Source organism: Phytophthora infestans, genomic scaffold, assembly GCF_000142945.1.
Source record: "Phytophthora infestans T30-4 supercont1.6 genomic scaffold, whole genome shotgun sequence".
Classification (NCBI taxonomy): Eukaryota; Oomycota; class Peronosporomycetes; order Peronosporales; family Peronosporaceae; genus Phytophthora; species Phytophthora infestans.
The window spans coordinates 3148314-3162590 of record NW_003303753.1 but is presented as its reverse complement, the minus strand read 5'-3'; the positions used below and the strand labels follow the sequence as shown (position 1 = coordinate 3162590).

Here is a 14277-nt window from a genome sequence, read left to right as displayed (position 1 = left end):
ACGGCAACGCTCATGAGCCCGGCGGTGCTCACGGAATCGGTGGTGACTCGCATGACGTATGGGCTACTGCTACACTCGGACGTGATGATACTGCACCTAGCCGGGCTGCTGCTGCCGCACGCAGACTGGGTGGCGAAGCTGCATTTGCTCTTGGTGGCGGCACTCATGAGCATCGAAAAGACTCTGATTAAAAGCAAGTATGAGATAGCAGAATGGATCAAAGTTTCTTACGGTGTATGTAAATGGGATGAGGTGTAGCCTTCCAGCTACATTGTACTTCTAGTTGATGATCCAGTTGCCAACTCTTGCAGTACGGCTCCGAGCACGATGATCGATGTCTAGGGCAGAAGAGCGACGTTGAAACTATCACCCGTGCCTCTGGCATTGCGCTTAGCTCTCGTGAAACAATCAGCTTAGCATCTTCTTCAAATAGAAAGATGTTAGCAAAGACAATGGTGGCTTCGCAAATGGGAGAATACCGTGACATCGAAACATCTCTTACATCGACTTGCTTGAGCAGCACCTTACTGAGCCGTGGGTACTCCTTGCGTAGCTGCTGCATGCAACGTCGTCCAAGGGAGACGAGGTCCCTTCGCACCTCGATCCCGATGCACGTTCTGACTTTCGTTGTAAGTGCTACCTGTGCAAGCACGTTGCCAACACCAGCTCCAACGTCAAGGAAGACGTCAGCTTCGCCGAGCGGTCCGACGGCAGCAAGTAAAAGGGTGACACCGGACGGTAGCACCTCACCAGCATTGTCATATGTGCGCCCAGCGGGATGGCGAACGTCGTGAGCGCTTATACTTCCGAAAATTATATCCAGGGCTTCGGCAGTTTCAGTTGAGTCCAGATTATCTCCACAGCCCCCAACACCAGCACCTACACACACAGGTTAGTATTTGCCGACGTCATTTGTAGAACAAACAATCCGAGACTCACCTGAAGCGCTTTTCGTCTGAGTCACCTGTGGTTGACAGCATCCCCCGCAATCTCGCGCAATATAGCCGCCTGCGGGTCCTGTATCCTCACCTCTGCAGTCTTGGTTTCCCTGATCCACGTCGTCTGTCACCTGACTGCCTCCGGCGGCGCTCCCATGCGTATCGCCACCAACTTATCGTCATCAGTCTCACGAAAGGCATGCAAATATCCCCAAAACAGACAAACCTGGCATGCGGCGATCGCCACCGAGAAGTGAAGAATTTGACGGAGTAGCAGAAGGTCTGCATGCTGGTTTTACGACTTGCTGCAAAATGAGGAGTGGTGGTGGTGGTGACCTCAGCGCCCCGAGAAGACGCCTTGATGGCATGCCGCGGAGAAAACATGGCGGAAAGCCACTAATCGCCTTTCCGTAGGTCCGCTTGAGGCTAGCCAGCCGAAGCCGCAGCTGACGGGCCGGCCGCTTGGTCTGCATTCGGCGGGTCACGTAGGCCCATGTGATTCGTAAGCCCTCCTTTTCGAATTGGAAGGCGATCTGCACCAGCAGCTTATCTTCAGTGTCTATGAAGGTAGTGCGCATTAGTCTTGAGTACACTATAGAAAAATGGGAGGTCGGATAGGTGCATTCGTCTTGCCTTTTGTATGTTCTGGTGACTGGCTGTCAGGCGATTGACCGCTAGATCCGTGGTACGACCGCGTAGAAAGGGCCGATTACGGTCGTTGGAGCAACAAAACACTGTGCGATGACCAGACGATCCAAAATTACCCCCAACCTCTTTCTATTCACAGCTGCGATTGGTAGTTATGAAACACGGTTGGCAGAGTTGAAGGAAAAGCTAAAAGGGCGCGAAATTCGCCCTTTTACAAGCCCTTTTTCCACCTTGGTTTGGTAATGGTGTTAAAGGGCGAAAAATGCGCCCTCGCACCGCGAAAGGGTTAAGTACTCACCCACGGAGTACAGGAACTCCATGAAGATCAGCTGCTGTCCCGTATCCTGGACCAGCGTGATCTTCGTGTGAGGTTTGCCCACTTGATCAGCAAGCTCATGCTGCCAAGGGACATCCTGAAGCGCGCGGCTTCTAGCGCTCACGATGAGCGCGGGTACGGAATGTATTCATCGTCCGTACCCCGTTCGGCCAAGAAGCCCCGGACTACTTATGAAGCTGCCGCCGCTTCTGTTCCCAGATTGCGACAGCCTTCGGGCAGTCAATCAGGAGCTGTTCAATCGGCTCCCACGAGTTCTCGGAGTAGGCAGAACCCCTCCACTTCACGAGGAGCTGTCGCTTACCGCGACGCCGTTGCTCCTGGAGGATCCGCTCCACGTGGAAGTGGACCTCTCCATTCCGGTCAAGCAGGGGCGGAGGTGCCCTCGTACGAGTACGAGTACTCGTCTCCTCCCGAAAGCCACTCTCGTCCGAGTGCTCCGACTGCGGGTCCGACACAGGGCCCTGAGGTTGACCGCCTCCGTTAACGAGTCCTCGTGCTTGAGATTGCACTTGGCCTTGGGACTGACGGTGATGCTGCCGCCCAGGCCGGGAATCAGGGCGAGCTCGCTCGCCTTGCGGGCCGCCTGGACCTAGTGGAGCGAAAGGCCGCGAGCCTGCACCTGCGGGTGGATCGCCGGGCCTCTTCGTCCGATCTGGACGAGGCCTCTCGCATGCTCCGACGGATCGAGGCTTTGTTGCCACGCCCGGAGCCGCCTGCGGCACACTCCCAGACGTACGCGTATAGTGCGTACCCGGCGTACTCAGCGTACTCGGCGTATGGCGCCGGGGTCCGTTCGTATGGAGCCCCTCCGTCGTACGGTCTTGACCGCAGCCTTGCCGTCTCGACCGAGGCTTGGGTGCCTGCTCCGACGTCCTCGTCGACGACTGTGACCGGCCCTCGCTTCGAGGAGCTGGGTCAAGGGGGGTCTGCGAGTCAGCAACTCCCTGTGGGTCAAAGTACCGCTTAAGACGTCCAACATAGAACGTCGGGTGCGTCGTCTTTGACTTTCGAAGGTCGATGGTGTACGACGCACCATGTCTGGCCAGGACTGCAAAAGGTCCGATGAAGCGGTGCTTCAGCTTGTTGCTACCGACAGAGCTGACAGTGTCAAGAGGTAGGTTCCTCGTGTCTAGCAACACTAAGACCCTATACTTAAGTTTCCTCTTCCATGTTTGTCTGAGTACTCCTTTTGTTTATCTTGGGCCGCTGCCATGGCATCGCGGACCCGGCTGACAATGCTCAGCTTGGTATCCAGAAAGGATTCCACCTGTTTCCGCAGCGAAACTGGTCTCACATCCGAGACCTGGGAGGAAAGGGCTTTCCGAGCCTCTCCCCCACTTAGAATAGAGGAGTCAGTGTCTCCTCGAAGAGTGAGAGGCACTTTGGGGTGGCGGAAGCCGCTCAAGTAGAACGGCGTGAGCCCTGTTGACGCGTGCACCGCGTTGTTGAGCGCAAACTCAACAACTGGAAGCTGCGTCGACCACGTACGTGATGCTGCCGCGCACACACTGCGCAGAGTGTCCTCGAGCACTCGATTGAAGCCATCTGTTTGGCCGTCTGACTGCGGATGGTCCGCAGTGGACATCCGCAGACGAGCTCCCAGTAAAGGGAACAGCGTTTTCCAAAACGCAGCAGTGAACCGCGGGTCTTGGTCCGAGACAATCGTCTCCGGAAGACCGTGATAGCGGAACACGCCATCGACGAACAACCTTGCGGTTTGTTCGCCCGTAACAGTGACGGGAACTGGAGCAAGATGTATCATCTTGCTCAGCCGACACACGAACACCAAAATTCCGGTGTTGCCACGTCCGTCGGCGGGAAGCCCAAAGATGAAGTCAAGACTCATCGACTTCCAACAGTCAGCCGGTACGAACAGGCTCTGTAGTGGAGCCAAAGAGTGCCCTGCGGGTTTGACCCGCTGACATGTTTCGCATGTCTTAACGTACCGGGCGATCCACTTGTACATGTGGGTCCATCAGAAGGACTGAGAGACCGACAGAAAGGTCTTCTCGCGGCCCAAGTGGCCGCTGGAGGGCGCGTCATGCGCCTCCGCGAGGATATCGAACTTCAGATCCTCGTCGTTGGGTACGACCACCCGTGGAGGATCAGTGGGCTTCACCCGGTAATAGAGGAGACCCTCTTTAAACTCATATCGGTGGAGCCGTGAGCGCTGTCGCGACGAGAGCCAGTCGGACTTCGCGCTCGTTCCGGCCATAAGGAACATGACGATAGGCGCGATAGCCTCATCGTCCCGATATGCCATGCGTATCCGATCATATAGATCCGTTGTCACCCGCGTGATGTGGGCCAACCCATAGTCAGAACGCCGAGAGAGGGCGTCCGCAAGCACGTTGAGCTTGCCCGGTTTGTATTCGACGCGGAAGTTATATTCCGCGAAGAAGGACAGCCACCTCGCCATCCTTTGGGAGAGGTGAGGCGAGTTAGTCGCCGTCCTCAAGGACGCGTGGTCGGTGTAGATCACAAAGGGCCTAGAGCCCAGAAGGTGAACACGAAACTTCACAAGGGCATATTTCATTGCCAGGAGCTCCTTGTCGTGGACAGGGTAGTTCCGCACGGCGGCTTTGAGTTGCCTGGACTGGAACGAGATGACTCGTTCGTGTCCAGCCGTGTCGGCCTGCAGCAATGCACATCCGATGGCGTAATCGGAGGCATCGCAGACGACGCTAAACGGCTTCGTCTCGTCCGGCAGGGCCAGGACAGGGGCCTCCTGGAGACTGGCCTTGATGCTGTCAAAAGCATCCTGGTGCTCCTGCTCCCAGCGCCAGTCGACGTCCTTCTGAAGGAGGCTCGACAAAGGCTTAGCGAAGCCCGCGTACCCTGCGCTGTACTTGTGAAGATAGTTGGCCAAGCCCAACCACTTTCGAAGATCCTTCTGGGATCGGGGCGTCGGTCATGCTGCTATGGCCTTGACCTTGTCTGGGTCAGCCCGAACGCTCACGTTGCTTACGAAGCAACCGAGAACTTTAATCTCTGGTGACGCGAAAACGCACTTGTCGATATTGGCGTAGAGCTTGTTCGCTCGCATTACGTCCAACAATCGACGGAGGTGTCCTAGGTGCACCTCCATGGCCGTCTTGCCTCCTTCGGCACGGCTATGGACGAATATGTCGTCGAAGTACGTCTGTACGAAGGTACGCAGTGGCCTGAACAATTGCGTCACCAGGCGATTGAACGTCGCCGGGGCGTTAGACAAGCCCTGCGGCATGACGAGCCACTCCCAAAGCATGCCGCTTGGAGTGCTTACCGCGGTGAGCGGGATGTCGCTCTCTCGCATCAGGATCTGGTAGTATCCGTCTACCAAATCCAGCGCACTGTACAGTACGCTTCCGCCCAGGTTGGTTAACAACACATCCTTTCGTGGGATTGGTGTTTGGATCGACACTGTCGCGTTGTTCAGCATGTTATAAGCATGAACAAGACGCCACTTTCCGTTCGGCTTACGAACGCAGAAAGTCGGCGTCGAGTGCGGGGATTTCGACTCCCGCACCATGCCTGCCTTCGCTTTCGCGGCGAAGAGGGCATCAATGAACTCGCACTGTTCGCGCGGGAGAGGCCATTGCCTCGTGACACAATACTTTGTGCCGGGCACGAGATCAATCTCATGCCGTACGCCTCGACCCAGTGGGAGTTGGGTCGGTGGGTGTTTGTTCACCACGTCCGCATACTCCTTCACTAAAGGATACACCGGATCCTTGGGGTTCTTAAGAATCCCAGAACCCAAGCGCGCCTGACGCTGCTTGTTCAGGTCTTCCAGGACGTTCTCGTCCAAAACAGAGGAGAGGTTCAGCTCCTCCCGAGTGGTCTCAGGTCTCATGAGTACCATCTCTCCAGCCTTGAGGTTGGTCAGGAAAGACCCAGCCATCATTTTCTCGAGGTGCAGTATCTCTGCAACCTCTGGCAACGGTTCCAAGTGGACACCAGACGCCTTGACAAGTAAACCGGTCTCGCCATCGAAGATGTGATAACACTCTTCCACCGGCCTTGTCGGAGGAGCCCGGGCCCTGGACTCCGAGTCGCTTGAAGCGACGTCGATCGGAACGAAGTTCGGATCCGACTTGAGGCGGTGGCGGCGTCGTTGACGACGGCGACTGTGACGGGGAGCTTTGCTGCCCACGTCTAGGGATGTCGTCACTACGACATCCGAGGCACTCGTGGCCTCGTGTGGTACTATGGTACCCACACAGGTAGCGTGTTCAACGCCTTCCTCTTCAGTTAAGGTCTGGGCGACCGCGTGTGGCACTGTGTTACCCACCCAGGAAGCGTGTTCAACGCCTTCCTCTTCCGTTAAGGTCTGGGCGACCGCGTGTGGCACTGTGTTACCCACACAGGAAGCGTATCTAACGTCTTCCTCTTCAGTTAAGGTCTGGGCGACCGTGAGTGGAGCTCTGTTACCCACTCTGAACACGCTATTCTCGGTGTTCGTGACAGCTGCAGCTGTCTGCGGAACTAAGTTACCTGCCTGTAGACCTAAGATACCCACATGGCCAGCGCCTCTTCTGGGCGCTGCCACCATCAAAACATCCTCGGAGTCGTCATATACGTCGACGACTCCCAAGCACCTTCCGGATGCTTTGGTACCCTGGCAGCCCTTGCGGGCGCCCCGGGTCCTGACAGAGGTGGGAACATGACTCACCAATGCTCTGTCGGACTGCGCAGGGCGGCTGGCACCGATTGCCTTGCCTCGCCAGTCGATCCAGGGCTCGTGCTTCTCAAGCCAAGGCATGCCCAGGATCATGTCATATGGATCCATATCGAGAACAGTGAACTGTTCGAGGCTGTCAAAATCTTCAAACTTAACGGCCAGATCCACTTGGACGTTGGGGACAGTGACGACCTTCCCGTCGGCCAGTCGCACTGACACCGTCTCGTTACCCTTGCTTTCTCTCAAAGCATCGGGCAACTTGTTGCTGTTGCGAGCAACCGTCTGGCGGCGTGCGAAATTCTTCGACGCCCCAGAATCGATCAAGATTCTAAAGGGATGATCGTATCCCCGTACACATCCGTGTACTACGAGCAACCCGCCGCTGCTCTTCGCCGATTCGAGAGTGCGAAGACTCTCAGGGGCTAAGTCCCCGTGGTACGCGCCACCCGCGCACCCATCACGAAGACTTAGTTCTTCCCCAGTAGGGCGCCCCGCCCCTACTGGCTCCCAGCGTTCCCCTGTCCCCGGGATCCTGGCTTCTGCCATCGACCCTTGAGGACGGGCTTGGGGAAGGACCGTCTGCGGAGTCTTTCCGCAGGACAGTCGCGCTCGAAGTGGCCCATCTTCCCGCAGCCGAAGCAGCGGATGTCACGCTGTTCGGCGGACCCGAGTTCCATGGGAACCGGTCCGTTGGGGCTCGTTCGGCCGGGAGCCGACAAAGAACTCCCAGGACATGCTGAGGCCGGCGTACGCGCCTGGCGATGGCTGTACTCTTCTTGACGAGCCACTTGAATCGCCTCTTCAAGAGTGCTTGACTGCACCCGGAACAGCTGAGTGCGTGCGAGGCCCACTCGAAGGCCGTCCATGAACACAGTCATCTTGATGTGTTCGTTGAGTGGGTTTCCCACTAGGGACGCCGTGAGCTCCCGTATCTCTTGCACATACTCGTGCAGCTCGCGCCTCCCTTCTTTACACGCGAGGAAGCGCGAACGCTGGCGGTACTCGTAGTTCGCCGGGAGAAACGCGGATCGGAGCTGTTCGCACAGCTGAGCCCAGGATGTGAAACATCCAGAAGATGCTGCTTCCCGTGTGTACACCCAACTCTTAGCACGGCCGCTAAGGTTGGAGAGCGCAAAAGCAACACGCAGTTGCTCGGTCGAGATCAGAGCCGCGTCCATCGCGAGCTCTACTTCTCGGACCCAGAAGTGAAGGTTCTCGCCTTCCTTCCCTTCATACGGCTTAGCCTTCAGCCGTATTGGCTTCGGGTGAGGCGGATTTGCTTCCGCCGCCGGAGCCTGCTGGTTCTCCCGCACATGCGCGATGAGGCCCTGCTCGTACGCGTCGAATGCATTGACGCGCTCGAGCTGCTTAGCCAATGTTGACACCACCTGGCTCTGCAGGGCCTCCATCCCGAAGATGCCTGCCATCTTCCAAACCGACTCGAACTGAGAGTCGTTCATATGGGAGAAGTCGTTCCTATCCATGGCAACGAGCTTCGGAGAGGTTCAGGTAGTCTACCCGCGGCGGCGTGGATTGACTACGAGTGCTACCAAGTGTGACGGGGTCACACAGCACCTTGCGCTAGAGGAAGTTATCTTCCGAGAGTATACAAACTCTCAGTGAACGGCAGTTCACAGGTCTCCTCTTTATTTAAAGAGAGCGAAGTGACGTAAATAAGGTAGATTGTAAACTGAGCATATTTATAGGTAGGTTAAGTTTGGGGTTTAATACAAACTATAAGCTACCTATAGAAATGCAATGTCGTTTGACCAATGGTTGGCTTTGATCGACCTTGGTACCTTGTACCAAACATCCCGGAGTATGACGTGTCATACACCTGAAGTGTGAAGTGTCACACTTCATGTAACCAGGGTACACTTAGGGCTACGTACCCCGTTACATTATCTCACCGTTCAATGCCTGGATGCGCCGTGCGCATCCGGCTGGATGACGCTCTACAAGTACGGCTCCGATGTGAGCTTTTTGAATGCTACGAGTCTGACCAGGTGAGGCCTTTCGGATGACTGTATTTTGTTCCTAGTCTAACATTGCTTATACAGCTGTAGGCGGGTGTTCGATCAGTTGTTGTGCAGGTTTTCCTGCTTTTACGATATCCCGCCGCCTTCGGCAAGAGGCCACCCGCCCAAGCTGCGCTTCCTGCATCAAGTGCTGGGACTCGTTCTGATCTTCTAGGTGGGGTCTATGGAGCAGAGCTCCCTTTGTATTACGCTCGGGGTACCGCCCAGCACGTTATCTAGGACGCTACGCAAAGCCGAAGAAGCGCTGTCACGGGCGTTGGATGACTACGCGCCTGCGCGCATCGCCTAGCCCTCTCCCTCGCGCCAGGTACAGTTAGCAAGAATGGTCAACAAACGTGAGCCATTCCTGACCCACACGTTTGGGTTTATCGATGGAAAAAAATCTACGTGCACGTGTGAAAGCCTTCGTAGCGTTTTATTTTAGCTAATCTAATTAGCTATGAAATGGTTGCTATGCATGTTCAACAACCTTCTAATGGTGATTTACAAAATGCCATCGCCTGGCGCAACTGTGAGCTTATTCGTAATTCGTTCGAAGTGGCGGAAGGTTTTCTTCTGAGCCAATGCATGATCAGCGCTTGGGTTGGGCGAGTAGTTTGGAACGAGAAGACGCGAGAGTGATTGCGAAGGAGTGATACCAGTTCCAGCAGTGGGAGTACCGTTAACATCGGCGGTACTCGTAAGATTTACAGCTGATGCAGGAAGTGCAAGGCCGCCGCTTGCACTACCAGTTGCTGTTGTTCCACTACTATATTCCACAACACTGGGCAGGTGCACCCAAAATTCATGTTGTTGCTCAAACTAGCAGTAGAAGCAGGCGCAACAGCGACAGCACTACCAGTCGTAACCAAAGTAGTAGATGAGCTATTGTAATTGAGGTAAATAAAACCGCGCGGGTTCTTCTGCATTGGGCATTTCTTGAAATAGTCACAGATATCCTGCAATTTGATGCAAGCCAAATAATGAGCGACGTAAAATGGCGAGCCAGCAGTAACGGCGCTAGCAGGAGCCACATACACTTGAGATTTCGATACAGCCTGAAGATTTGCGCTGCCCCCCATAACATCGAATGCAAGTTTCGAGCTTTGTTGGTCAAGAGCAGTAAAGAGCGATCGTTCGGCGGCTCGTCGGTTCGAGAATGTGTTAGCCAATCCAAACTCACCCACGCTATTAGTAGCTGTCAAAAACGACGAAGTAGCCAAGCTTTCAAGCGATTGAGCCGCTGCGGAAGCCCCTTGAATCATTGGCGTGGTATATTCATCCAGTACAAAGTTGCTGGTTGGACCATGTTTCACATACGTGTTATAGTCCGTTTCAGTGATAGCCTTGAACGTTGTATTCACAATCAAGAAAATGATTCGTTTGCACGGTGGTTCCGTCAATAACAGCCTGAACACTGTCAATGAGCTGCCATTCTCCGGCCTTTGGTGTCAATTGATCAATAGTGCAGACAGCAGTCGAGGTGACCGAACCAGCACCACCATTAAGAATTTGAAGCTTGACTGGAAGCTCGATAACGGCTTCTTCCCAATTGACAAATGCAGCTTGCGAAGAGATCGTTAAAAGATTAAATTGGATTTGCCCGGTATACTGACCGGTGTTAGACGTTATGTTCTGATTATATGTCCATTTCTTATCACGGAAGAGTGTCTCAGCAGGAGCTGGTTCAACGGAATGCTCAAAAGCAGAAATATCAGATGCAGACGACATAGTATTATGTGATTGTATTGATGACGATTATATTATACTGCTAAAAAAATAAAGCACCATGAGCGAAAAAAGAATAATTAAATTGTCTAGAGCGACAGATGATCAATCATGAAATTTGCCAATTTCCTTGGCGTCAAAGTGGATCAAATTGATTTCAAGCAGCATTTAGACCGAAGCAAAGATTATTGTATTCTAAACATGGGAACGTCTCAGATCGGCGGTACTCATTGGTTAGCAGTATCAAACAAGCATAAGGCGTACTTCGATCCTCTCGGCTTACCTAGGCCACGTGTGATACCAAAGTATTATTCTTATCGTGAAGTTGAAATACAGAATCACACTGTGGGCAGTATAGTGTTCTTTGGCTCTAGTATTCGCAATACAATCAATTAGATAAGCTCTACAAACTCTTCAAAGATCAGTATGATAATTTATGATCGATCGCATCAAAGTAGACATGGATCTCACAAATTTGGACTATAAAGTAATCGGTGATTACGATACTAACGACGGGTTCTTTGTAAAAGTGTTTGGCCAGGGAGAAGCTTTTTGGTGTCGTTTTATATCATCCGATCCGCATCGAAATGCATTTATTCTGAGGGTCTATCAGTTGCTCTGCCGGGAGCACCCATTCAAATACGGATAGCTCATAATGAAAGATGTTGGCTGTTGTGAGATTGAGTTTTAATTCTCATTATCTTCCGTTGTATTATACGCAGAGCCACGCAATGGATGTCCAGTAAATAGACTCACAAGAACCACAGCCGATTCAGATCGACGATGATTACTACTCTCTACCAACTCCCAAACCAAAGCCAGAAGTAGCTGAGTCAAGAATTACCTTAGACGACTATGACCGCATCAGCAAAAATACTTTTCCGGTTAGAGCGTGCATAGTTGAAATAGCATCGCTTGCGCAGTTGCGCGCTAAGTATCAATAAAGGGTCATAATTTTTGTATGGTGTCACACTCTGGAGCGTTCCAGCTGAAGTCACATTAGCGAGTGGATCATATGACTTGTATTCATGTAAAATGTGTCGAGTATGTCCGCAAAAGCTTTGTCTTACACGAAACAATGACCGGGACATCGTTTGGTTCATCTAATATCAATAGGAGATAGATTTTAGATAAAGTGTGGGTGATAGCAAAATACTCACAAAGCTTTCAAGTAGAACATGTCGATAGATCCTACAATAACTTTATACCATTAGTAAATATTTGTGAGTATGTGAGTATGTGAGTATTGGTATAGATAAGCCATAAATACATTTGGACCAGGGGCCCTGTTGTCGCTAATGCTACAAAGTGCAGGTTTCAGCTCAGCGGTAACAGCACTTGCTGTAGTACAAGTGCAGCACGTTGAAGTTTACGACGGACGACACTTCAGCTGGTGGTTGCAGAACGGTCGACCTTTCAGTAGTCATGCATATTGCTAGTACATAATATAAACAAGTTTACTTCTACATTTTGCTTGAAGGTGACAAACAACAAATTATGTTTTTAGCTGGGAGTAGCCCCAGCATGGAGAAGCCCGACGAAGCGATGGTGCCTCAGCTGGAGAGGCAGATACCGGTTGCCACGTATCCCCCGCTGCTCCCGTACACAGATCAAGAGCTGATGCTGGCTCAAGAGACGATGACGCGTACTGTCGCGATCCAAGGCAGCGAGACCAGTCGCCAGGTCGAAGCTTTGGCTCAGTAATCTGCAGCGGTACCGCAGATGACGGCTGCCCAACTCGTTCACGTGCAGCATCAGCAAGAGCATCTGGCGGCAAAGACGTCGGAATATCTGCAGGCACAGCACGACCGTCAGTCTGCACTGCTAGAGAAGCAACAGGAAATAAAAAACAGATGGATGAGCACTGGAGGAGCCGTATCGACTGCTATTAATAAAGGCTGCTGAAGAGGCCGTGGGGCTGCAGGGGTGAGCGGATTAATAGCCTTGCAGAGGCGGTGTAGTCGCACTTGCAAGCGCGATGGGGAGCTTTCGCTCAAGGTGCATCACCACCGAGCGACCCGCGAGCTCCAGAGCCACCCGCCTTCACCGTGGCGGCAGCGACAAACTTGCCTGTCCCGCCTATTTACCGAGGCAGCTCAAAAAGGAGAAGCGTGACTATATGGACAGCTACGCTATTTACAAACGACGTCTTAAGGCGGTAAATCAAGGTACTCAAGCGAAGATCTTTGTCATGCCGTTAAGTGCATGCATTGAGCAGAGCACGATGGTGAGGATCTGCGGCTTTGAGCTGTTTAACCTTTATTCCCCATAGATCCCATGCGTGGGCTTCTGCGCCAACGGGAGGGCTTACTTTTACAAATAGACCGTCGTCCTCAGCAAAGTTTACAAAGTCAGTTAAGAAGTTAAATAAAACAACGTAGACGAGGAGCCCAGCGCATTGTTTTCGACGTCATACGAAGCTTTCATCATGCCGAAACACGCTGTGGGAGATCGAGTACGCGGAAATACCAAATCGACCGACCTTTGCGATGTGTGGTCCTATCGATAGACAGCAGCAAACGACATCCTTGGTACGATGTACAATGGAATGACGGCAGAGTTAAAATGGTCTCAGCCCGCTGAACCGAGGCCTTGCAAGCCTTCAACGCTCCAACACAGCCACACCAGGCATCCGAAGGACCAATGACGTCACTTTTACTGGGCAGCGTGGGGGAAGAAGATAGTAGAACATCATCTTCTTCGAATTCTGAAGAATCGGAAGAAGAAAAAAAAGACTGCACCGAGTTGAATTCTACTTCGGCAGCCTCCGAAGTAGCACCGCCTGAAATATTGGATGATGGAAAAGTACTCGCACATAACCGGAGTTGGGAATTCTGCTCAAACGTTTTAATAGATTCGGCAGCATTACTACGCAAGTCCGTTGGCCATCAGCCCTTCAATTAGGTAAAAAAAAAAAAACATTTATCAAGTACTTCTATTTAATGTATTCGTGGTCGACAATTCAGAGTACGATCAAGCACACAAACGATAAGTTGACGGCCCGTCGTCAACGTATAATAGCAGAAGGGGACTTGTTTCGGTTTCTTGGAGTCCGACTAGCTATGGCAGTAGAACCTAGACGAGGTCCTTTACGAACCTACTGGGAAAAGACATTCCTGAGGGCTTTGTTGGAATTCCTCCCGATTTTGGAGAACGTTTTGGTGTATCACGTCACACATTTGAACACATTTCGGGTGCATTGTCGTTTGCAGATGACGTGATCTCCGATGAACCATGAAAGCCTATTCGTGCTCTAGGTAACACTATTATGATCGCCGACATGGAGTAGTTTCGCCAGGTGAGATCATGTGCATTGACGAACGTATGAATGCATGGCAAGGCAGAGAAGCAAAGCACTGTCATGACGGCCCCCCCCCCATAAGACGAAGATACCGAGAAAACCGGAGGGTATTGGTGCTGAGTTGAAGGCTATAGCTGACGGTGACTCAGGAGCTCTATTGGGTCTAGATCTCGTTGAAGGAGCGGAGCGACAAAAGAAGAAACCATATCAAGCTCTTTTCGGTGAGGGAACGGCTATTGTGCTTCGACTGTCGGAGCCGTACAAAGGGACAGGGCGCACCATTGTTGCAGATAGTGCCTTCTCTTCTGTCAAAACGTTAGTCCGGCTCGAGGCACTTTGCGGTATATATTACATGGGAATGGTTAATACAGCCTCGCGAGAATATCCAGAACAGTACATGAAAGACCGGTTTTCGAATGGGTCGACTCGCGGCTCATTCAAAATGCTACAAAGCAAAACTCCAAAAGGCCAGTCGATCTATGCACTCTGTTGGCAAGCCAAAATGCAATATTTTCAATCGTGGTACGTCTCTTCCTCGTGGGCCTGAGCAACCAACGATGCCTTCTTTCCACAGACTCCACACTTTTGTTGAGCCCGTAAAGCCGTTCCACTAAGACGCTGGTATTGAGCTAAAAAGCTAAATG

At 52.5% G+C, this 14277-nt stretch overlaps 3 protein-coding genes across 3 annotated transcripts; 1 reads left to right on the top strand and 2 right to left on the bottom strand.

Annotated features, from left to right (window-relative positions):
- Positions 1-217: 217 nt before the first annotated feature.
- Positions 218-756, bottom strand: PITG_04819 (histone methylation protein DOT1, putative; the record flags this gene model as incomplete). The annotated part of the gene is made up of 2 exons (XM_002905479.1): positions 218-690; positions 738-756. The coding sequence occupies 2 exons, from the start codon at positions 754-756 to the stop codon at positions 218-220; spliced, it is 492 nt and encodes a 163-aa protein (XP_002905525.1).
- An 8653-nt stretch (positions 757-9409) lies between these two features.
- PITG_04818 (uncharacterized protein) lies at positions 9410-10335 on the bottom strand (the record flags this gene model as incomplete). The annotated part of the gene is made up of 3 exons (XM_002905478.1): positions 9410-9420; positions 9464-9950; positions 9994-10335. The coding sequence occupies 3 exons, from the start codon at positions 10333-10335 to the stop codon at positions 9410-9412; spliced, it is 840 nt and encodes a 279-aa protein (XP_002905524.1).
- A 198-nt stretch (positions 10336-10533) lies between these two features.
- PITG_04817 (uncharacterized protein) lies at positions 10534-10981 on the top strand (the record flags this gene model as incomplete). The annotated part of the gene is made up of 2 exons (XM_002905477.1): positions 10534-10651; positions 10788-10981. 2 exons carry the CDS (start codon positions 10534-10536, stop codon positions 10979-10981), a joined length of 312 nt encoding a protein of 103 aa, XP_002905523.1.
- Positions 10982-14277: the final 3296 nt, after the last annotated feature.